The following is a 23,742-nucleotide window of genomic DNA, read 5'->3' on the forward strand; positions in this document are numbered from 1 at the left end:
TCCTGAATATTTTAAATGCTTTAGGAAAAAAATTTTAATATTTATGTATAAGGTAGTTAGAAAATGTATACATTTAATGATTTTGCCTGCACTTATTCATGCAATTAAATGAGGCTATTTCACTGCATCAAAATTTAGATTATTTGTTTTGAGGCAGAAATTCTTTAAAAAAAAATAAAAGTAAGCACTCATGCAAAATATTTGCTTAAGCAAATTATAATTCAATATTATTTTTAAAGTTGTTGGGCATAGAGAACTTTAAAAATTTAAAATATTTTACAATAATTATTATGAAGCACTCGAAAAAGTGTGGCCTATTAAATGGTATTTTATCGGAGCCCCAGTTAAAAATCTTGTTCATAATATTTACATGTTCTTGTTTTGATTCTAAGAGAAACGTGTCCTCCTTTAACAGTATACATACTGGGCAGTAACGCAACGAGCGCTTTAAAGTTTTCTTTTTTCTTAATGGATTGCAATTCTAGAAGAATGTGTTATCTTTAAATACATTCTAGCCGTATGAACGTCGATTAGATCTACAGACATTGTTCCTTTCCCCTAAAATATATTTAAATTTTAAGGTTACTTATATACAAAAAAATAGTAATAAGATCAAAAATTATATTTTTAAATATAATGTTTACACTTGTTATACATTCTGCTATAACCATGTATTCAAAGCTGACATAACAAACTTTTATCCGTTCTTTCTTTAACCAATTTTAATTAATAATCGAAACGAAGTGTAAACAAAGAAATTTCAAAACCCGTTATTATTGTATTTCAAATTTCGTTAAACTGTTAAATTCCGCCAAACTGTCAAATTTATATCGTATTTTTACACTAAAAAATTCGAACTCATCAAATTGTTACAACTTGATTTAATTATATACGTACAAATCAAATAATTTTCACTAACTTATTAATTTCATTTCAATTTTTTATAAACGAGTTCAAACATTTTCTCTTGCATCGAATTAAAATCAAAGGTGTGATGATTTCTTAACCGGAAGTCATTGTAAATTTTTTTTATTCATCAATACTTTATTTTAATTTATATGACATCAGAGAGACCAAAAAAAAAAAAAAAACTTAATTTAACTGCATATTTTTTATATAGCAAAAAAAATGAAAACAGAAATATCATTAAAATATTTTATTATTAGCCAAATTTTTATTACACACGAATAATTTGCAGTCGCTTGCAACTTTTTATATAACGTAAAGTTGTTCACCTTGACCTTACCAAAAATCAAATCATAAAAATGCTCGAATTTTTGTTTACGTTTTTTTTTTTTTTTTTTGTTTTCCATCTTTTCTGATTTACCTTCTTCTCGCATTTTGCTGAAGAATAATTAAAAAAAAATCAAAATAAAATGTGAATTTCATACCGTTCAACACCACACCATACATTAATTTTCCACCACATTGTCATTAATATTTTGATTGAATAAATTTAAGTACAGAAAGAAAAATGTGTATGCACGCAAAACTTGTACACTTTTGTTAGCATTTTTCGAAAAACAAAATTAAAAAAAAGTGCTTATTAGTTCGCTGTGTACGTCCGTTCCGTGTCCGTGGACGCGTTTCACCACCATTTAAGATAGTCTACCACGGCAAAGCATAGTTGAACTATAAAAAGAAACAAAATAGCCATTAAAACTAACTGTTATTTAAAATCCGTTTAATAATGCAGTAGTCTGAAATTTTGATTGCTTTTAGATACTAACAAAAATTTTATTTTTTTAGAAAAAAATCTTTTTCCACTCCGATCTTCTCCCAAGTTATCTTGCCTCTGGAAGTTCGAAAATTTAAATTTTCACCAACTTATATTCCCGAGAATGCAAGTATTTCCAAATTGCTATAAATGCTGAAAGATAACGGTAAATACTATGCCATACAAAAGTATAATTATTTGTCCTTACTCAGGCAATTAACTCTTGAACTCGACTATTATATGTTAACGACCATTTAAATTTTTATTTTTTTTTGTGTCCCATCCTAAATGTAATTTAGGATAATTATTTGAAGAGTTTTGGTACTTGAATTAAAATAATTTAAATAATGTAATAGATTGGCTTTAAAAGCAATATAATATTTTCACTTGTTTAAGGGAAAAATGCTACTTTACAAACCATTAGTTTGATCTAACTTTATTTTTATATTTAAGTAGGTCTATAGGTGAATGAATTGTAATCAAAATAAACCAAATACCTTTCATATGTTTTGATAGTTTTTTTTTTTTTTTTTATTTCTTCTTTTCCTTTGTTTTCAAAATATGAGTATGAAACCAAGGGGAAGTCATTTAAAGTGACCAATATTAATTACAATAACAATTAAAATTTATATTTTTTTAAAAAACATTCATAGTATGATTGTTCGATAAACAAAGTTATTTGTACGAAAGACATGACGGAGGCAAAATTAAATAAATGCCCGAAATATGCAATATGCGAACTGTAGTGGTTGTTAAATATAGGAAAACTAGTAGTTATTAAGAAATTAATTAGAGTTTTTTTTTATAAATGTAAAGTTTACTAATTCTAATTTTAGGATCAATTATATTGGAAATATAAAACGTACGGAAGAAATAAATTAACACTCTTCAATGTGATTAGCTATACTGGTTTCGGCGTATTAAAATTTTATTAATAACAATTACGAATCACAGCTGCATTCAAAAATTTGGAGTCGGAAACGATTTTGAAAAATTGTGTACAGAAAACAAGTTGAATTCGAATTCAAAATAGAATTATTAGGAATAAATGGGAAATTGGGGTCGGAGTGATAATTACTATTGTGAGCAGACTAGGACCAACTGTCTAAATTTAATCGAAAGGAAGTCTACTCCGAAATTTTTTAAATTTCAAGAACACACTACGTTCGGATACATATTCGAATATTGCGTGAGTCGTATGCAACTTGAAAAACGATTATAAAATATTACTTACTGAAAATTGATAAGTTTCCTTATTAATAGAATATTTAATTTATTTTAGGTAATTCTAAATGAAAATTCCAAATTTATAATGTATAGCATCATAATTTCTCATGTGACATCATCATCTTTTAACACATAAAAATATGTGCACCTAATATAATATAATATGGGTATACTGTCATTCAAAAACCAGCATAAATTTTTGTAAAATTATTGCAAGAAAATGAAAAAAAAAATGTCATTTTGTAACTCTTTGTTGTGCCCATAAGGTAATATGCAACAACTTCCGTATATTACATTCGAATAAATGAAAATTTGAAGTAAAGAAGAGGTAAACGAAGAGATAGATTTATAAAGTAGATGTATAAAAGAATATTGACTGAAATATTTATTTATCAGATTATAAATATGTAGCACTTTGTATGAGAAAATTTATATTGTGTTAAGTATAAAAAAGTACACTCAAAAAATATAGCAGTTTTATATTTTAAGATTCATTAAAAAAAAATTGCATTGAATGAATGATATGGTCAAAAAATTTTAGACTAGAAAATTTTTGAGTGCTCTTACTCGTATATTTGAAATATATTTTGTGATTGTTGTTTATTAATTTTCTATATACATTTTTTATTTATTTTAGTGACTTTGTGAAGAAAATAAAGGCTAATCAAGGGAAAATAGAAAATGTTAAGAGAATCATAAATTAAAAACCTTATTTAAAAATCAAATTTTCAAGAAACGAAGCATTACCACGCAGAATAAGAAAGACGAACAAGTTTACCATCATGCTCATGAGGGAAAAAATTTTAAAGAATATTAGACGCAGATTTATTAGGATTGCAAAAATAATATAAACTGTGAGATTTGAATTTGAAATATTCATGGTTAAAACAAAACCGAAAAGGTTCAAAGAGAAAGAAGAAATCTCTATATAAATGAAATTATGGATTGAAGTTATTAAAACTTTCAACATGTTTGAGGAGGATAATGTAAATTAGCAATATGAAAAATAAAATTTAATAAAGTTAGATTTATTTAATAAAAACTGTATCATAATTTAGTATAAAAGGTTAAAAATTAATTAGACTCTTAATTAATAATAATTTTTAGGCTTTTAAATAATTTAATTGCAATTTTTTAACAATAATTATAAGAATGATTTTATGTACCTATTTTTAACTTTAAAAAATACCTATTATTTTTTAACCGCACCTTGTATATTTATAATTTTTGTGTATTTCAAACATATCGCACAATGTCATAAAGCTCTCTTTATTTAGATGAATGAATGATTGCTATTATATTGTACACGATTTTAATACTTATTGACAAAATATGAAGAGTACTTTTAAGTACTTTACCTATAATATTAATCCGATTAAAAAAAAAATTGTATTGAAATTGTAAGAGCCATCAAAATGTGTTAAGTACACTTAAATTTTTAATAGAAATTTTAAGTTCAAAATATGCGACAATTACTTGTATACTTAAAAATTGTATTGTATAAGAATATTTATTGCATACATTTAATAATTTATATAAAATAATACATTAAATACACATATTTATATGATCGTATGTATTACAATAAAATTTTAAGCTATTAAATTCTTGAAAGATATTTAAAATAATTCTAATAAATTATTTTAAATATTTTCGAAGAATTTCATGGTATGGTTTAAGTTCTACATATGATTCTATATTGTATAATTTTTTATTATAAAATTCTTTCGATTTTGTAATCATGTAAAATTTTAATATGTAAGCTATTGTAAGAATTGTTCTTTGTAAATGAAATATTTTCAATTGAATAGAATCAGTAGATATATAGATATTCGTTCACTATACAAATATTTTTTTTTAATTCATTCTCTTATATTTGTTATTTAATTCATGATAAAGTATTAAATATCGCTACCGTTTGAATTTCATTCGATTTATCTAGACTATATGGTAAAGTGCTTATTCTAAACTTTTATAAAACTAAAATCATATTAAATCTTATGATGTCAATCAATTTATATTTCATCTTAGATCACGCTAAAAAATACGCTATTTTCTATATTCTAAAAGTAATAACTTTAATTTTTAAAATTTTGTTTATATTTAAATTAAATCAACTATTCAAATTTATACATACATACATATACAATACATATATTCATATTCTTTTAGTCGCGTCACTTGTCGTACTGGATTGTTATTCAAAATATTTCAAAATTTTCTAAAATCAGTTTCTAAATTTTAAAATTCTCTTCTGAAAAACAAAACACTTTTCAATAATATCTCATAACCTTAAGTGATGCGACTGAATAAATGATGAACAGAATATGTGTTGATTATTTTAGTAGATTAATAAAAAATTAATAAATTTATAGTAGATGTTAACAAAGCACTAAGGCTTTTTTTTATAAAAAAAAAAAAAAGTAAATCTATAAGTAATTAAATATTTGTTCTTCTATACAAAATTAAGTTATAATAACATTAAATTTTCTTATATATTACACTTAATTCAATTCAAGATCAAAAATTTACTTAATTTTATTTAAAGGTAAATAAAAAATTTTCCTTAATTTAAGTATAAGGATTGCCAAACCTTAAAATCATTATATAAAACGCCCTACTAAAATTATATAATAATATTTTGTATATTTATATATTAAAATCCATTCATACATATGTACATATGTAATTGCGTGAAACTAATAATTTAATGAAGCTTTAAAGGTAAACTAAGAAAAATTAAAAAAATTTTTTTACAACGTACACCTTTATTTTTTTTCACCTTCTCGTTCTTCTTCATTATTATTAAATTTTTTCGCTACCTAAATTCAATGTCAACTATACGTGTATAAACAAACCAACAATAATAACATTAATAATTCTCATGAAATTTTAATGTAATTAAAGTAAATTTCAAAAGGTAAGTGTACTCATACTTTTGTACACTTTTAATGACCAATTTTTCTGTTGCCATTTTTATGTTTTTCTATTTCTTTAATTTTAATTTTCATAGTTTTGTGGTCGAAAAATATTTGACCTAATTTTTTCTGATTTAAACAAAAAAATCATTCAATATAAGATTCTTTTTCTTTATTAAACTTCTATTTTTTAATAAATTTTAGAAATTAATTTATAAATTAAATCACGGCGAGTAATTTTGTATTTAAAGGGAATGCTTCATGTTTCCAATTTTTCTTTTAATACTTAGTGCATCAAAAGAAAAATATTTTCTTCATTGAAATATTTTTAATTTTAATTTTTCTATGGCAAGAGTTCGAATTCAAAAGAGAACAGCAAAACAAAAAAAAAAAAATTCATTTAATGAATGGATGATTCTACAAAATGGTTGAATTTCAAATCGTAATTGCATGGATTAATTAAAATATTCAAAATTTTTAATTCAAGGTTTTGTTCATTTTGGTTTTTTATGAGGAAAAAAATTTTTTTATTCTATAGGTATATATGCATAGTTGTAGCATTAGGAATGAAGTTTGTGAAATTTCTAAAATAAAGCTATAAAGTACAAATAAATTGCACGATTCGAGTACAGAATTACATGATATTTATTACCACCAAAAATACTGGGATGAGTTTTTAAAAAAGTTTGTTTATATAACGTGTATGTATGTTGAAGAAATTTTTATTCATTAAATATGAGGTCCACACAGAAAAAGAATTGAATATTACAGTGGTGATTATTCGAATTGTCAAAAATTAATTTAAATTTTTCTAAATTCCGTATATTTCGAACTAATTTGACAATAAAGATTATTATTTTTGGTTAACCTTGAAAGCTTCAATTATTAAGAAACTATGAGCTTTAAAAATATTGTACAAAAATTTATTTTTTAAGATTTTTCACCTTTTGGATAGTTTCAAAAGAAATAGTATAGAACTTTTTAAAAGTTCCTTGTACCATTTTTATAAAGGTCTACAACGTCACATAGCAAATAAATAAATTTGTAAGATCAACTTTTCTTTACAATCTTAATAACAATTTCGATATTTTTCTATAAAAAGAAATTCTATTCAAAATTACAAAGTATACTTAAAGAATTTTTCACCATGATTAAGTAAAATAATTTAATATTTAATAAGTTAAAAATTGAAATTTTAAGTCATTTAATATTCTGATGACCTTATTTAATAATAAATGGAATTTTATTCAATTTCATTCATAATTTAATAACAATTTTCAAGCATATAAAAAAAAGAGATTTTTCTTTGTGAAAATGGGCAAATGTCCTTTAAGAATTTTGTTTTTGTTTTTTTTTTTAAAGATGAACTTTTTCAATGCCATTAAAGGTTAAAGTTTTTTTATTATTCACTCTTATGTTAACTCATATGTACAATTAAAAGTATACTTTAAAGTTAATTATAAAAACCTGATTTTAAACAAAATATTTTGAATAAGAAAATTGAGATATTTTTATAGTTTGTAATTGGCGCAGAGACTTTAAAACTTGTTCATATTACCTTGTCCTTAACAATAAATTCAGATTATAAATCTTTTTTTTTTTTTATTAAATTTTGAATTTATCCAATGACAATTAACTTGCAATATAATTTATATATTAAAAAATTTCGATCTTAATTCATTTTTTTTATGAAATGTTAAATTCGATTTTTAAAATTGAAATAAAAATTTTTATATACATTTAATATGTAGGTATGTATGTATATATATTACGGTGTGATAAAAAGTAAAGGCAAATTAGTAAAAATCAAAGATGTAAAAAATTAAAAATTAATGAAATTTAACGCTAGTAGTGATGATCTGATAAAGATTTGATGTCCTCACGATTTTAGAGGTTACTTGGGAACCACTTTAATCAGAAATGTTAAATAATTTTGAATTAAGTATCATATTACATGATAACAATTAACCCTTTTTAGCAGTTTTCCAAAAAATGTTTGAAAAAAAAAATGTAAAAAGCTTATTAATTTCACTCTCTCTGTCCGTCCGTGGAGTTATTTACAAAATTTCTCCATCTTTTATGTTAGACAGCTGAAATTTTACACATAAAAACATCTTTAGTTTTAGCCTTTTGGAGTTTGTAAAATTTAGATTTTCGACATTTCCGAAACTACAAGCTATCCAAATTTCTGTAGATTCAGAATACTAACAGTAAATGCTATGAAATCAAAGAATATAGTTCTTTATCTTAAATCACGTAATTAACCCTTGAATTCACCAATCATGTTAATGTCTCTTTAATTTTTTTTTCATATTAAATTTATGCAATCATTTGAAATATTTTGATACATGAATGTAATTTGCGTAAACAATAAAAGATAATGCTGGAACGGCAAAAGTTATACCTCAGGTTTACCTTTTGTTGTCGGTACAGAAAACGAACAAAATTGTTATCACATTTAAAGCTAGAATTTCGATAAAAATTGTAAAAAAAAAAGATATCAAAAAAATTGTAGAATTAAAAGATATTAAAGAATATAATTTTGATTAATAATTTTAAAAAACCATTAATATATTTTGAAAAATGAAAGAATGAAAGTAAAAATTCTGCTACGCACACAATTTTGATCATGGCATCTGAATTCAGTAAGCATTTTAAATTTTAGGGCACAAAATATAATTAAAGAAAATTCTCAACCATTTAATCCGTTTTATAAAAAAAATCAAATTTTCAATCAAATATAGTAAAATTTTTTTTTTTTTATACCTGGATCTCATCAATTTTTTTATGAGCAAAAAACCTTCTTCATCTTCCACTATTTGATAAACAATTGGATTGAATGAAATTGAGTATTGAAATGATCCCAGTTTAATAGCCTAGAAAGTTCTTAGCATTCTTTTTTTTCTGAATTGAATCTCTTAAATTTTTGTATACAACATTTTTAAAAATATTGCATACAATCTAAAATGTTTCTGATTTCTTGTAAACTGATGCTTAATGCTTTGCTTTGAAAATTCGATTTGTTTATTGAAACTGATCTGCTAGGTTTACTCTTAAAATGTTCTCAAAATAAAACAACAAAACTGATTTTTGCAAACCAATTACAAATGATAATTTATTATAATTAACGTTAAAAAGTAAATAAGCAAACAAGTATTGCATGTATTCGTATATACGATTATATTCGTGCAAAACCTTCACCTATTTTAGAGTTCGATTGAAAATTGCTATATAAATTGTGGCCGAAATTAAAATAGATAATAAGAATATTGCTATAATTTTTTAAAAACTAAGAATTGCACAAATTTTTTATTATAAAATTTTTTAAATTGAAAAAATTAAAAATATTCTACTTCAATTCTCTTTGTCACATATTTAAAATAAATTAAATCACTTTATTTTTTAAAAACAAATTTTAGAAAAAGAATTTATGTATGCATTTTTATTTTCGAATAACCATAAAAAATAAAACCTTACATATTTCTCTCTTATATTACACACAAGTTTAAACACTAGAATAAAAGATTTTCATTTTTCCTTTTTTTTTTTAAAAATGTCCTTTTTTTCTTTTCTTTGTACATTTTTTTAAAAACTACATATTTCAAATTTATTTTGGCATCATTTTCACTTTAAGCATTCTATAAAAATTATCGGTGTAATAAAAATCGAGCACACAAAAACTATACGTACATACAAACATTATGTATAAAATAAATTTTCTATTTTCCAAATTTTCTCTCGAATTTTCCAAAAAAAAAAAAAAAAGAAAAAATCATGCATTGCAGTATCGTTTTTAAACGACAAAAATGTAGCAAAATAAATTACAAAAATAAATGACAAGAAAGTAAACAAAAGGGTTACAAAAAATTATTTCAAAAAAAAAAAATTACAATACATACATACATACATGTATTTAGATATCCTTAAAATAAATATCCTGAAAATTTTCCGAACCCTTCCGAAAAAAAAATAAAACTTAAATTTTTAAAATAACATGCAAACAGAGACACACACACAATACACAAAAAAACTCAATTTAAGTTTTTCTTATTATAAAAATTTTTTTTTTTTCGTTTTATCCTTTGAATTTTTTCCAGCCAAGTGTTTCTTTTTTTTTTTTTAAAGATGAATGAATGAGACTTTGACTTGTAAAAAGAAACCTATAAAAAATTTAAAATAAGATTCAATATTGAAATTAATAAAATGTATGACTGAAAAGGTCCTTTAAATTGCAATTGCAACTAAAATTTTTTGAAAAAAAAAATGTATAAGAGATAAAATGAATTTAAAAGTTTGCTTCCAATACAAGACAACTTGCTTCCAATACTTGTATTTTAAACTGTTCAAAACATCACCATATTAAACACACATAAGAATCGCTTTCTTTTCGATTTTCAGTCTAGAGTAAACTTATTTCATATCTGATATTTGAATTTTATGCTAGAATTTTAGTAGCATTAAACCGTTTCCCATAATAATAATAATAATAATTTTAAATGATGACGTCATAATAAATATTTCGATACCCTTACATATTTACTATATATAGTTATTTTAAATTAATGTTAATCACATACAAGAATATTATATTTATATATACATAAGTAATTTAAATACAAAAATCTTCATCAATTCTTATATTGAAACTGTTATATTAAATATAAAATCACTTATTCTAAATCGATCATTAAAAATCACTTATATTTTTTTAAAATATATTTAAAATATAAAATTTTTTTTTAGAATATATAAGAATATAAAATTTATATTCTTGACTTTCATATAATTTTGGCTCCATTCAATTTTTATACAAAATGAAAAATTATTTAAATATTTCTTTCTCTATCTATCCTACAATTATAACACATTATGTATTTTAATTTTGAAAATTTATAAATAAAATATGGGCTATATGCCAGTTTATATTAAAAAATAATCAATTTTATAATAATTTTAATATAATTATATTCACAATAAAATATAAAAAAAACTACAAAAATATATATGGGATGCCCGAGACTCAATAGAATAATTTAAAAATTATGACATTGCATTTGAATATTTCTGAAAGCAAAAGCTTAAACTGATACAGCTTAAGAAGGGCAACTTCATGAATTTCAAAATTTAATATAAATATAGAGACTTTCAAAGAGATTCAGGGAAATATGAAATGGCTTTATTTGCTATATTTCTTGGATTATCAATCAAAATGTTATTTTTAGAAATATCAACTTTAAAGGCCTCATAATACGAAAAGGAGGGCTCAAAATGTTACCAAATGTTTTTTAGTATATCAAAAGGTATTCTATCAACCCGTTTCAGGAATTTTAACAGTAAATTCTAACGAGTATCGGACATATTGTATATTGTAGTTTAAATAACGCCTGGTTTTTAAAATTTTTCTTAAAATTACAAGTGCGTTTTCAATAGAAAATTACACTTAAGGCCACTACTGACACAATAAAGTGAGAAAACGCAATTAACCAGTATGTATTTAAACGAAAAATTTTAATTTATTTTAAATACGAATAAAAATTTACTTTGCTTTTTCGAAATATTAAAATGTGAAATGAATTTATGCGTATATAAGAAGAATTTATGCGTATACATATATATAAAGAATGCATATATATCGGAAGATGAATGTCAAATCAATATTATTATACTTTGTAATTATTTCGAATTTTCTATTAATATATCAATTAATTCGTTATATGTAAAATTTATACAATTGTGTTATATATGTTACTTGTGTTATATATATAACAGACTAATTTATTTATTTTACGAAAATCTATACTGGATTCCTATTGTATATACAAGTTGGCGTCCTATAGCGTTTTTTATTCCAATATTAAAAAATCATATATACCGGAATAATAATAATAATTTCAAAAGCAATTCGACATAACCAAATTCTAAAGTATATACTTAAATTCTTTTATATTTATCAATATTATGTACGAAAATAAATATTATATTTGAAAATAATTCATTACTTACATATTATTATATTTCTATAAAATCCATGTAAATATAGAAATAAATCTAATAATATTTTAATTAATTAAATAGAATATTTTTAAATAAACTCATATACTTTCATAATATAATATTAGAATTAGAAAACTAATTCTAATTTCTTTTCACATAAACATCCTTTGGTTTTAGGAGCTTCATACATAAAAAAGAATATACTTTTGCTATATGCATTACATTAGATTTGAGTGGATACAATTGGTATGCTGGCTGACATCTAGGTTAAGTACATTATATACATGTATTTAAACCATGCATATTTTATTTATAATTGAAAAAGAAAGGAGAAAATAAAAACTCTACTAATGATATTCATATACTAAGTGTACTAATGTGGATTTTGTATATTTTATACTTGGATAAAGTACACCATTCAAGTATATGTTTTTTTTTTTGTAGATGGTTTGAAGAATAATACTTGAATATAATATTGTTAACGAATAACGTTTATCGTCCTTTTTAGTTTTTGTATAAATGCAATGCATTTGAAGGTTAACTACATATTATTCGTGTGGCGAAACAAAACCAAAACAAAAAAACGAACAAATTTTGATCCTGTTTTTTTAAATAATAAATGAATTTTTCTTTTTTTATACCCGTACGAACGTATTTTCGAAGGGTATACTAAATTTGCCTTACCATTTGTAACGCTAAGAAATAACGGTCTTAGATATAGATTCAAGTGTATGTTTTTGAAAAGCGTCAAATTCTGAGTTGATTTAGCTTTGTCTGTCCGTCCGCCCGTCCGTCCCCCCGTCCCAACGGTAAGTCAACAACTAATTGTTGATTTATTGTAGTAAGTGCCAGAACCCTATTTAAATTGGACATGATCGGGGTACCGGTTCGGGTAGCTGCCATACAACTTCAAAATTTATTTGGCTATATCGCAGAAACTATAAAAACGATGGTATTGAAATTCAACACAAGCAAATATATTAGTAGGGCCGATATGCTTGATAAAATTCGTTAAAATTTCTTTGCTCTTTCTGGTAGCTTCCAGACAATTTCAACAGTAGTTTGGCACACACAGTATTTTGAAAAACACATTGTAATGAAATTTTGCATAAATTAATATACGACAACTTAAAGTCATAGTCTGTCCCAAAGTCAGTTATGGCATCTTTATTCGCATATAGGATAACAAATTCGTGCGGGTACCACAGAGTTGACAAGGTCAACTCTATTCTTTCTCGTTTTTTTATTAAACCGTTAAGGTGTATATTGTATATCTGTAATAATATTATCCTTTTTTTTTTTAAATGTGATTCATATTTCAGTAGCAATAATGATGGTGTGAAAAAATTTAAATGGAAAAAAAAAGGAACAATTTAAAATAAGTTTTCAAAAAAGTTAAAAATTTTTAAGTTATCATAGTAGTAGTTATTTTCGATTAGTATACAGAGATTTTCAAATCGTCAAATTTTCTTTCACCCCTGCTAGTAAGACTATAGTTATCTGAAAAAGTTTTGAAAATTAAAAATTTCACTAAATTTTACTGAAGTTGCTATACTTCAGGAGTTCAGGAGCTGTAGTTCAGGATAAAAATTTTATTCATCTTATGTAAGTGCCTTATCATTCACTCATATTACTAACAGTTATAACAGAGATCCGACTGACTGATTTTTTTAATAGATTTCTATCCTTTTTTTAAGCAATTTTCCCCGAAAAATTTTAAATTTATCATATATGTGCTTATTAGTTTCATTTTGTCTATCCGTGTGTCTTTCATTCTGAAAAATTTCTTCATTTTGAAATTACAATTTTCTAAAATAAAGAGAACTTACTACAACAAAATCATTTTCCTAAAATAAAACATTTTCTAATGGCCCCCTTTATTTTTTTTTGTTCAAAAAAAATTTTTAGTACAAAAGTAAGCATATTGATTAGATCTTAAAATTACCCATTTTCTCATAATTTATTTTATTATTTTTAATTAGCAATCACTTCTGTTAACAGCATGGTTATTTGAAAGAGATCCCCAATATTTTAACACTTTATATAATTTTAGATACCATTAGATTTTTCCCATCTTCCTCTTCTTCGGAACTTTTTTTCCCTTAAATTTTATAAAATATCCATTTTGTGGTCACTAATTACTTTGGCACTTAATAAGTATCATTGAATTTTAGTAGAAATTTAACAAAAAAATTCTTATATAAATTAAAAAATATAAAATTTTTTGAATTTTATTAATTATTAAAAATTTCAATAAGAATAGCTATTATTGGACGTGTATAAAATAAAATAAAAAAATTTAATAAAAATCAATTCAATAAATTAAATTAGAAAATCAATTTAATTAAATTAAAAAAAATTGATAACACAAAAATATTTATAAAATATGTATATGTAGTTGGGTATATAATTTCGATTTCGTAATTATATTTAATTAAATAAAAATTTAATTTATTTTTAATTAATAATGTAAAATAAAATTGACCTATGTTTTTATTATATTATCATTGTTTATCGTAGTTTATTGTAATATTTATATTATTATTTAATTCATTAGAAATATAGTTTGTTTACAGTTAAAAATTATATAAAAATAAATATTCCAAATTGTAAATAAAAAAAAAAAACTATATAAAATTTAAATAATTAATTTTATTTGTAGATTGGGGTGAAGATGCAATACGAACTAAAAGATCTATTGTGTCTCTAATCCCCCTGTGTCACCCCACCCACGAGTGCTCATTGTCTTGCCTATAGCACCTCCTTCGAGGTTCACATTTCTAATGAATTAAAGCATTGTTCCTTGCCCAATGAATCAACGCTCAACACTATCGTATAAAAGATTCATCGGGCGTCTCCTTCGATTTTCCACAAAATCTGCAAGGCTTTGTCGATTTACTATTATTTAATATAATATTCTCACCTTATGATAATCCTTTTTTCAATACTATAAAATAAACCGCTTAAAACCTTTTATTTTTTTTTTATTATTATGATTTAATTAAATTTTCACAATATGAAAATATTCACAAACTCTTTTCAATATTAATTTTTTTTTTAATAATTATAATTTCAATTCATATTTAATATAAATTTTTTTTTTCGATTTTATTTAAAATAATACATAATTTTTCTCTTAACATTCATTCTAATTATCATGACAAAATAAATTTTAAGTATGAAGTATGCAAAATAACTGATTTACGATAAACAAAAAATTGGTACTTTTTTTTAACGCATTTACTTATTTCTTTTTCTTAATTTTATTATTTTCTCTTATACCGATATTTTGACCTTTCACATACGATAACTAAACATCAACTAAACTTTAATACTGTAAAATAATATTAAATTGGTCTTAAGAAGAAAATGCACTCAAAGTCAACATAAAAATTAAAAACAGAAAAGAAAAAACTGTCATAATATATAAAAAATTTTCATACCTACATTATTAAGACTGCTAATATTATAATAATTCGACTTATAAGTCGACTTAATTTGTACTTTAGTTTTTCATTTTTTTGTTCATGATAAAGCCGCCGACTAGCTTTCTATGTTAAATACGAGATTATTACAGCCGTGAGTATATGCAATGCATAATACTGTACTGATACAATAAAATCAATTGAGTAAATACTAAATGACAAACATTAACATTAATTTTTTTATACTCTCACTTTTTATAATAATAAATAATAGCTATGTTGAGATAGTTTTATTTTTGTTCAAGCGACTTGCTATAAAATATGAATTTAATTTTAAAATTAATCTCAAAAAATCATTTTGAAAAATATTATTACGTTACGTTATGTACTTACGTGTATATATTGAAATTTCTATAACCGGCTTCTTATTTCCTATAATTTTCCATAAGAATAATTTTTTAAGATATTCTTAGCCTCTTATGTCATATTTAAGCTTTACTAGGCGTAATTTCCAAGTTTTGACTTTTGTTAATAGATTTTCTCTAAAGTACAAATATTTTATTAGATTTTCTATGAAGTATAACAGATTAATGTTGATTGAATAAGAAATACATAAAAAACTGCATTAAAAATTTGTCCATACTATGATTAGCTGCTATAGTTATAATGTACTTAAATATCGTCTGTTAAAAAGAAGAAAGCATTAAGTCAGGAAACTGTGTTTTGAGTAAAATTCAATTTGAAAAAATCGTAAAATTGTAAAACTAATCAATTAGTGCAATGGGATTGGTCTCTTTAATTTCTGGATTTATAAACTATATTCTGGATTTGCATGATTTTTTGCCACAACAAAGATTATATTATTCTGATTTAATTCATCTATGAAATCCGAATTCTCAAAAAATGTACTTAGTGCTTTCTGCCTTTTAACGGACGATATGTAGTTATGTGTACCAATTGTAATATGTACTAACAATTCAATTAATTACAATATTATACAGAAAATACTACGGATGAAATGCGTAGCCTGCATCAAGAACTACAATAAATGCAGTATTAAGAGTACGAAATACTTTGTGAATGATTTAAAGTTTTAGATTTTACGTTTATAATATTAAAATTTTTTTTCTAGTTTAAGTTTTAATTTGTTTTTCATTTTAACATTGTATGTTGATCGAATTGTTCCAAACTTTAAGAATATTCAAATCTTAATGAACACTTCTTTAAATCTGTAAACATAAATTTTTGAACAAACTAGAAATATATTATCATTAGTAACAATAATTATATCGATTATCTAGATATCTTACAGTTCATTTCTATTTGAATATAAATAAAATTTTATTATACATTTTTATTGAGAGCTTTTAAAATATTTCATTCATAATTTTTTTAGCTGCAAAGCTTTTTCAATTAATACGCATTCAATATATATGTCATTCTAGTATAACACTACAATTCCAGATTATTTACAAGATATTCAACGAAAAATTGTTGGTCCAAGGTTATATTAATTTCAATAAGAAACTTACCGGTTTTACTAAGTAATTGGAACATTTCATCTTTGTTTAAATTGAAAAAGAGAAAGTAACACTCAAAATTTTTAAAATGTTCTGGTTTATTATAAAAAATAATAAAATTTTTTTTTTTTAATTTAAATAAGAAACATTAAAATTTAATTGTATATTTTAATATAAATTGTGTATAATTATTATTTTTCATAACATGTTACTCGATTTCTTTATTCAATGCATTATTAGAATCGTCATCAATAGATTCAGATTTCTCATCATTTTCGATTTCTGTTATTTCAGGACTATTTTCCTCAGATTTCTTGAATTTATTAACAACTAAAATAAAAATATAAATATTTAAATTATTAAAAATATAATTTTATAATCAACTATTTATTTGTTGATTTACCAAATTGAGATATATCTGCTTTTAATAATCTTAATATATGTATAGTTTCGTTTTGTTCAATATAAGCTCTTAAACTTGTTGTACCTCTCCAACCAACAAGAGAAATTGCAAATTTATCATCAATGTATTTTAAAATACAACTACCCGGTTCTAAAAATTAACAAAACCAAAATGTATTTGTTTATTTTGAAAAAAGAAAAAAAAAATCATACTTATATCTTCAACTTTATTTTGAGTATCTTCAGTCATACTTGTAATATGTGGAGGTTTTGTGGGATCCGTACAATACAATAATTTCAATAAATCTTCACGACATAAATCTAATCTTCTACTCTTTCCGATAAATGGATTTGAAGTATTTAATCCTTCTTGTGCTAAACGAAATGCACATTTCATATTTCTGTTATCACATCGCACAAACATTTTAACTCCAGTATTTATTATTTTTACAGAATCTTCATTATTTATTACTAAATCCCGTATTTCAGGGGAACAAAAATATATATTTTTCTTTTTACCAATTAAAGATCTAGTTAAAAGGCAATCTTTATTAAAAGAATCATTTAATTCGTAAAATGATTTGATATCTTCCCAAACTGGTTCATTTTCAGTAAAAAATACGTAAGGATCTTCTTTATAACCATCTAGACGACGTTTTTTACGTTGTGGTCCCCATGGTACAGATTTTTTTTCCTCATCATCTTCTTTGCTCATATCAGAATCATTTTTATTCGATTTCATTTCATTTATTGTTTTTTCTACATTATCATTTTTCTCCCACTCTAGAGGTTTTTTTTTTATCAAAGCTGCGACAAAAAATGCTCCAGTATCTTGTAAATGGGGAAGAACACGCATACATTTTTCTAGTCCAATTTCTTTAATTTCGTCAGGAGGAAGTGGAAACATATTAGGTCTTATGACTGTATGATATTTTTGTGGTACTTCATCCCATTTCGTATAAATTTCAATGTCTCTAGAAATCAATTTCCAATCCGTCAAACCAGGCTTATATTTAAGACCTGGTACTAAATGAGATGCGTCAACAATTTCTAAAGCCCCATTTGAATCTTTAACAAGACGCTGTAAAACAGCTTCGTTTTCAATTGGATTCAATGAGCATGTAGAGTAAACAAGACGACCACCAACAGCTAATTGCTCAGCACCACGACGTGCAATACGATATTGAATTCTAATAAAACATAAAAAAGATTTTAATGATATAAAAAATATTTTTTAAGCAATACTGCTTATAAGATTTCTGCCTACCCATGCAAATTTAAAGCTTGTCCAGCATTCCACTTTAACCAAATATCTGGATTTTTTCTTAATGTTCCATCACCAGAACACGGTACGTCACATAAAACCTTATCAAATTTTAAAATTTGTTTTTTTCCATTGGGGTTAGTTTGCTAAAAATTACAATCAAATTTAAATTCAATTAGGTACATTATACAAGAAGAAAATTCTTACGATCATATTGGGTAAAAATGCACTATCGTGATTTGTAACAACAATGCATGGTGAATTTAAACGTTTTGCTTGATGTACCAACATGTAGCAACGATTATTATCAATATCATTTGCAACTACAAAACCTGAAGGTATAGCCTCTTGGTTACCAGAGTGTAATCCTTCTATTAATTGAGTTGTTTTAGAACCGGGAGCTGCACACATATCTAATACTTTATCAGTTGGTTTAACATCTAATACAATAGGTGGAATCATAGAAACAGCTTCTAAAATACCAATATGAAAATATTGTTCAGTATAAAAAAAAATCAAAATTCAAAATTGGTTTCATTAATTTTACCTTGTCTACTGATTGCACCAGCATTTGTTTCAGCAATTAAAAAATTGTGTAATTTATACAATGGTTCAGATCTACGGATATCTTTCCGTGATAAATGTAATTGCCATCCTAATCCATCAGGATACCATGGCAAACAAAAGGGTTTTAATACTTCTTCATTATCAACTTGATGAAGTTCTGATACAGATTTTGTATACTCTTCAAAAAATTCTGTTTTAATAATATCTAATAGAGCCATAGCTTCATCTTTAGATGCAGTGATACGAAATGTTGTAGGTAAATTATCCTTAATTTTATTAAGAAAAATTTCCCATTCATTATCAGGGCAAATATTTTGTGCTTTGTAATATTTGTAAAATGATTCATTTTCACGAACAATTTCTTCATATGGCTCTGATCGTCGATCTGGTTTCGGTTGACCCTAAAATATACAATTGCTTAACGAAAAATTAAAAATTACTAGGCTAATAGATACTTACAAATCTTTTATCTCTTTTCTTTTTCGCAAAAGGATTAACTTTTTTATCACGACCCATTTGGAATAAAAACCTTATAAACTTAATGTTATATTTTAACCTAATTTTGCCGAATCCAACTTTTTAACCGCACTTCTGTTTTTTAGTAATGATATTGTAAATAAAAATAATTGAAAAAAAAAAATAAGAAACACGTGTCAAGTTGAGAGTTACCAGTCAAGTTAAATGTATAAATAATCTGTTCAGTGAAATGTCAAATGTAAAAGATTTGTTGACAAATCGATTTTATTATTTGAAAATACATAAATGGAAGTATGTATGTACTTTATATAATATTATCTAGATTTCCTGGATTTCAGACAATCAGTAAACAAAAATTGATTTTTTTATGACCTTTTAAAAACGTTCAAATAAAATTAGATCATAGCAACAATACAGGTAGCTGTTTTGCTCATTCGTAAGTTGTCAATTTTTTAAATTTTTTCGTCGTAGTTGTAAAATTATGAATAAAATTATTTTAAACACACACATCTTAGTGAAATGTACGATAGGTTTATTCATGTTATTAAAAATTGAACTGTCAAAAATGGTTAACATAGTAATTTTTTAATGGAAAATTTCGTGTCATTATTTTATTTTTTCATTTGTAGAAAGGCTTTTTTCTTTTTCATTCATTTTTCTTTCATTCACTCTTTTGTGACAATAATGACAGTAGCCAATAATGAATTCAAAAATAAAATATTATTTATTATACAATTTTATAAATGAAAATTTTGTTTGAATGATTACAGTCGCAATCTTTAAATTCTACCTGCCTTACATTACTGACATCTATATTTAAAAAAAAAAAACTACAAAACGATTTGTATCCAAATTAATTCAGAAAAATGTGCTGTAGACACAAACCGTTTTGTAATTTATAGATGTTCCAGTAACAAAAAGAGATGAGAAAGTTTTCTATTGTTTCAATTTAAATTTGAAATTTAAAAAATATTTATTGTATAAATTTTATTTATTAAAAGTTTACTTATTTAATAAAAAAAAAAAATATTTCTTATAAAAATTATCCTAATATCCTAATATTTATTTTAAGGTACATGATTAATTAATGAACATTAAAAAGATTTATTAATGAATATTAAAAAAAAAATGTTATTTTTTATAAATTAATAAATTAGAAAGATTAAGATAACTATATAAATATTGTAATTAATATATGAATTGATTTTGAAAATTAAATTTAACTAAAACTAAGTATTCAACAAAAATTTGATCGTTATTATAAACAATATACTCATTATAATCTAATCTTGTATCTGTATTATAATTTAACTCAAGTTTTCCTAATGGAATTTCAACATTATATTCTGTTTTAATATTTTCATTTTCATTATGCTGATATCGGCCAATACCTTTAACACTATTTTTACCAAATGGTAAACTATTATTATCAACATGTTCACTTCTAGTACGAACATATTCTTTTCCTAAAGCAACTTGCGCTAAAATTAATATTCCATATGGATTTGATGTATCTGCTTTACAATATTGTGCTGCTTTAGTAACAACATCAGCAAAATAAATTCCATCACCGAACATTTTACCTGTTACCTGAACATTAGGTGGTGGTTTAATTGATAAACCTAAATATAATTTGTATATTAAACTAAATTTAATACATTACTTAAAAATCCGGGACTTCCAAAACGTAGTATAAAAACTTTTAATACAGTTTAAATACCGTCGAAATACAGTTTTGCAATAACGAAAAGCTTTTGAAACAGCTGCGTTGTATGTAATCTTTCGCTACATTTTGAAATATCAATGTGACAATAAAAAAAACATTACACACCATATGTACATAATGAAAAGCTGTTTGCACTTTACATTGACAATAATAAATCTTTGCTGATAATAAATCTTTGTTCCAAAAGATATCATTTTTGTATTTAAAATTTTTGAAATAAGTATCCATATATCTATGTAAATAAATAATTAAAATAAAAAAAAATACAAAGGTTTTCTAATTGAATAAAGTAATTGAATTTCAAATAATATGTTGTTTTTGCCTTTGTGTTTCCCCGCATTTCTTTGTTTTATAAAATATTATAAAATATTTTACTAATCATAAGATATATTTTTACTAGAATATATTTTACTAAAAAATGTAATAATTTAGGAAATAATAATTCTGGCAAGTCTTTTTATGACGTGTCTAAAAAAAGCAGCCTCTAACTCTTCGCTACACGCTAGGCTTTTGTTTAATGCTTCGAATGAGTATTCGATACGATTTTACCTTTTCACTGCGTTTTGGAAGTCAAGGTATGTATATTTGCAAAATAATTTTTTTTTTAGGATTTACCTCTTGATAAAATTGAAGCATAATTTGATAAAGGCGTACCATGCCACAATAATTTACGATTTCCAAGCTTTTTGTTTGGTTTAAAATCTTTAAGAGCTCCCTTTCTACATGCTTTATATATATGTTCAACTGAAAGTTTAAAGTTATGTGTTGGACCATGAGTATTTTCAACATAAGTAAGAATTCTTGAATAGTCCAATTCTGTTTTTGGTAATAATCTAATATGGGATTGAAGATTTTTTAAATGTAAGTATGCAAGTTGTTTATCGTTACCAAAATCTATAATTAAAAATAATATAATATACAAATTAAATACGTTTGTGTACTATATTATAAAATATTAACCATTTTGAAAAACCAATTTTAATATACGCATCATAGGTTTAGAAAGTTGTTTCCTATTTCGATTTGATGAATCATTGTTTTGTGTACAATCATTACGGTATGATGAAGAATTCAATGAAATATTATATGATCCATTATTTCTTGATAAATTCTGATTTGGTTTATTATAAGAAGAATAAGATTCATTTTTTGTTGAAGAATATGAACGTGCCGGAGGGGAAGCATAACCGTTAGAAGAATTATTTACATTCCTAGTTGACAAATATGAACGTGCCGGAGGGGGAGAATAATCATTAAATATGTTGGAAGAAGTATTACTTATATTTCTTGTTGAAGGATATGAGGAAGTATAAGAAGAAGAATATGGATTATAGAAATTTTGTGGTTTAACATCAGCTGTTTTTGTGGTGTCCTGTAAAAACAAATGTTTACATTAATTAAGTTCACTTTTAAATCCGAATTATATATATGTATGTATATAATAATAATTATATATACTATACATATGCATATGTATGTACATATGTATATGTATAAATCATTCAAAATAAAATCTGTAATCAATTTTGTTTCATAATAAAAACATTCATGTATGAATATGCATGCATGCATACATATACACGCATACATATGTAAGTACATACACCCAAAGATAAAATGAAAGGAACATTTAAGCCCTATATTTTAATGCATTTCGTTTTATTTTTGATGAATATACATATGTACATATGTATGCATGTATACGGAAATTGATATTCTTTAAGTTTGGGGTTAAATAAATATTTAGCACAATATTTATTTACTTTATTTGATCTCATTCTTACATTGCATAGATATGTATGTATATAACACACACGTATGTATGTATATACATGCATGCATATATTAATTTATTGTAAAATTGATTATGTATATATATAAAGATGTCTGGATAATCAGATTGATAGGAGTGTATGGTGATAATGCACACGAAGAGCGTTCCACTTGGATATTATTTTATCCATTTGGATACATTTATTGGCTTGAAATTTAGCTAGTTATAGCTTAGAGTAAGTTATAACTAGCTAAATTTATATTTAGCTATAAGATGCTATATTAAGTTGGTGCAACCCTCCTTGTATTCAACCACAACATACCAGAAACATATTGGTGTAAACTAGGTATAATAGAAAATGCATTATCTGCACATACATACATATATTTTTTGTATTTAAATTTGACAATTAAAATGCAACAGAAATTGTATGTGATTTCTTAAAGAATTTACTATAAATAATAAATTTCACATTGCGGAATAAAGAAAATTAATATTAACTACGAGTTAATTTGTAAGAAATAAGACGACTTAGTATAATAACTTTCTGCTTATATTTTTTTTTTTACTGAGTGGGAACACTGCACACGAATTGACGAGTACTCGAATTTACTTAATGTATTTGTAATTTGGAGTTGATGTATTAATAATTTTATAATATATACATATGTATGTATGTCAATTTACCAAAAATATTTGATGTGTGCATTTGAGTATGTTTGTATATTTAG

At 23.9% G+C, this 23,742-nt stretch overlaps 3 protein-coding genes across 3 annotated transcripts in view; all 3 read right to left on the reverse strand.

The window, feature by feature from the left end:
• Nucleotides 1-15,401, reverse strand: part of LOC129607707 (phospholipase A2 phaiodactylipin) — a 29,439-nt gene extending 14,038 nt beyond the window's left edge. The window contains exon 1 of the mRNA XM_055518868.1: nucleotides 15,300-15,401. The gene's annotated coding sequence lies outside the window, so the exon portion shown is untranslated. The remainder of the gene's footprint in view (nucleotides 1-15,299) is intronic.
• A 1,499-nt stretch (nucleotides 15,402-16,900) lies between these two features.
• LOC129607692 (tRNA (cytosine(34)-C(5))-methyltransferase) lies at nucleotides 16,901-19,634 on the reverse strand. The gene is made up of 7 exons (XM_055518851.1): nucleotides 19,494-19,634; nucleotides 19,015-19,435; nucleotides 18,675-18,940; nucleotides 18,471-18,613; nucleotides 17,417-18,393; nucleotides 17,205-17,354; nucleotides 16,901-17,131 (listed from the first exon to the last, which is right to left on the reverse strand). Exons 1-7 carry the CDS (start codon nucleotides 19,548-19,550, stop codon nucleotides 17,010-17,012), a joined length of 2,136 nt encoding a protein of 711 aa, XP_055374826.1. The 5' UTR covers nucleotides 19,551-19,634; the 3' UTR covers nucleotides 16,901-17,009.
• A 677-nt stretch (nucleotides 19,635-20,311) lies between these two features.
• Nucleotides 20,312-23,015, reverse strand: LOC129607786 (poly [ADP-ribose] polymerase 1-like). The gene is made up of 5 exons (XM_055518962.1): nucleotides 23,001-23,015; nucleotides 22,198-22,609; nucleotides 21,853-22,131; nucleotides 20,785-21,133; nucleotides 20,312-20,321 (listed from the first exon to the last, which is right to left on the reverse strand). The coding sequence occupies exons 1-5, from the start codon at nucleotides 23,013-23,015 to the stop codon at nucleotides 20,312-20,314; spliced, it is 1,065 nt and encodes a 354-aa protein (XP_055374937.1).
• Between the last annotated feature and the right edge of the window lie 727 nt (nucleotides 23,016-23,742).

Source organism: Condylostylus longicornis, unplaced genomic scaffold (assembly GCF_029603195.1).
Source record: "Condylostylus longicornis isolate FDR11 unplaced genomic scaffold, ASM2960319v2 ptg000028l, whole genome shotgun sequence".
Taxonomy (NCBI): domain Eukaryota; kingdom Metazoa; phylum Arthropoda; class Insecta; order Diptera; family Dolichopodidae; genus Condylostylus; species Condylostylus longicornis.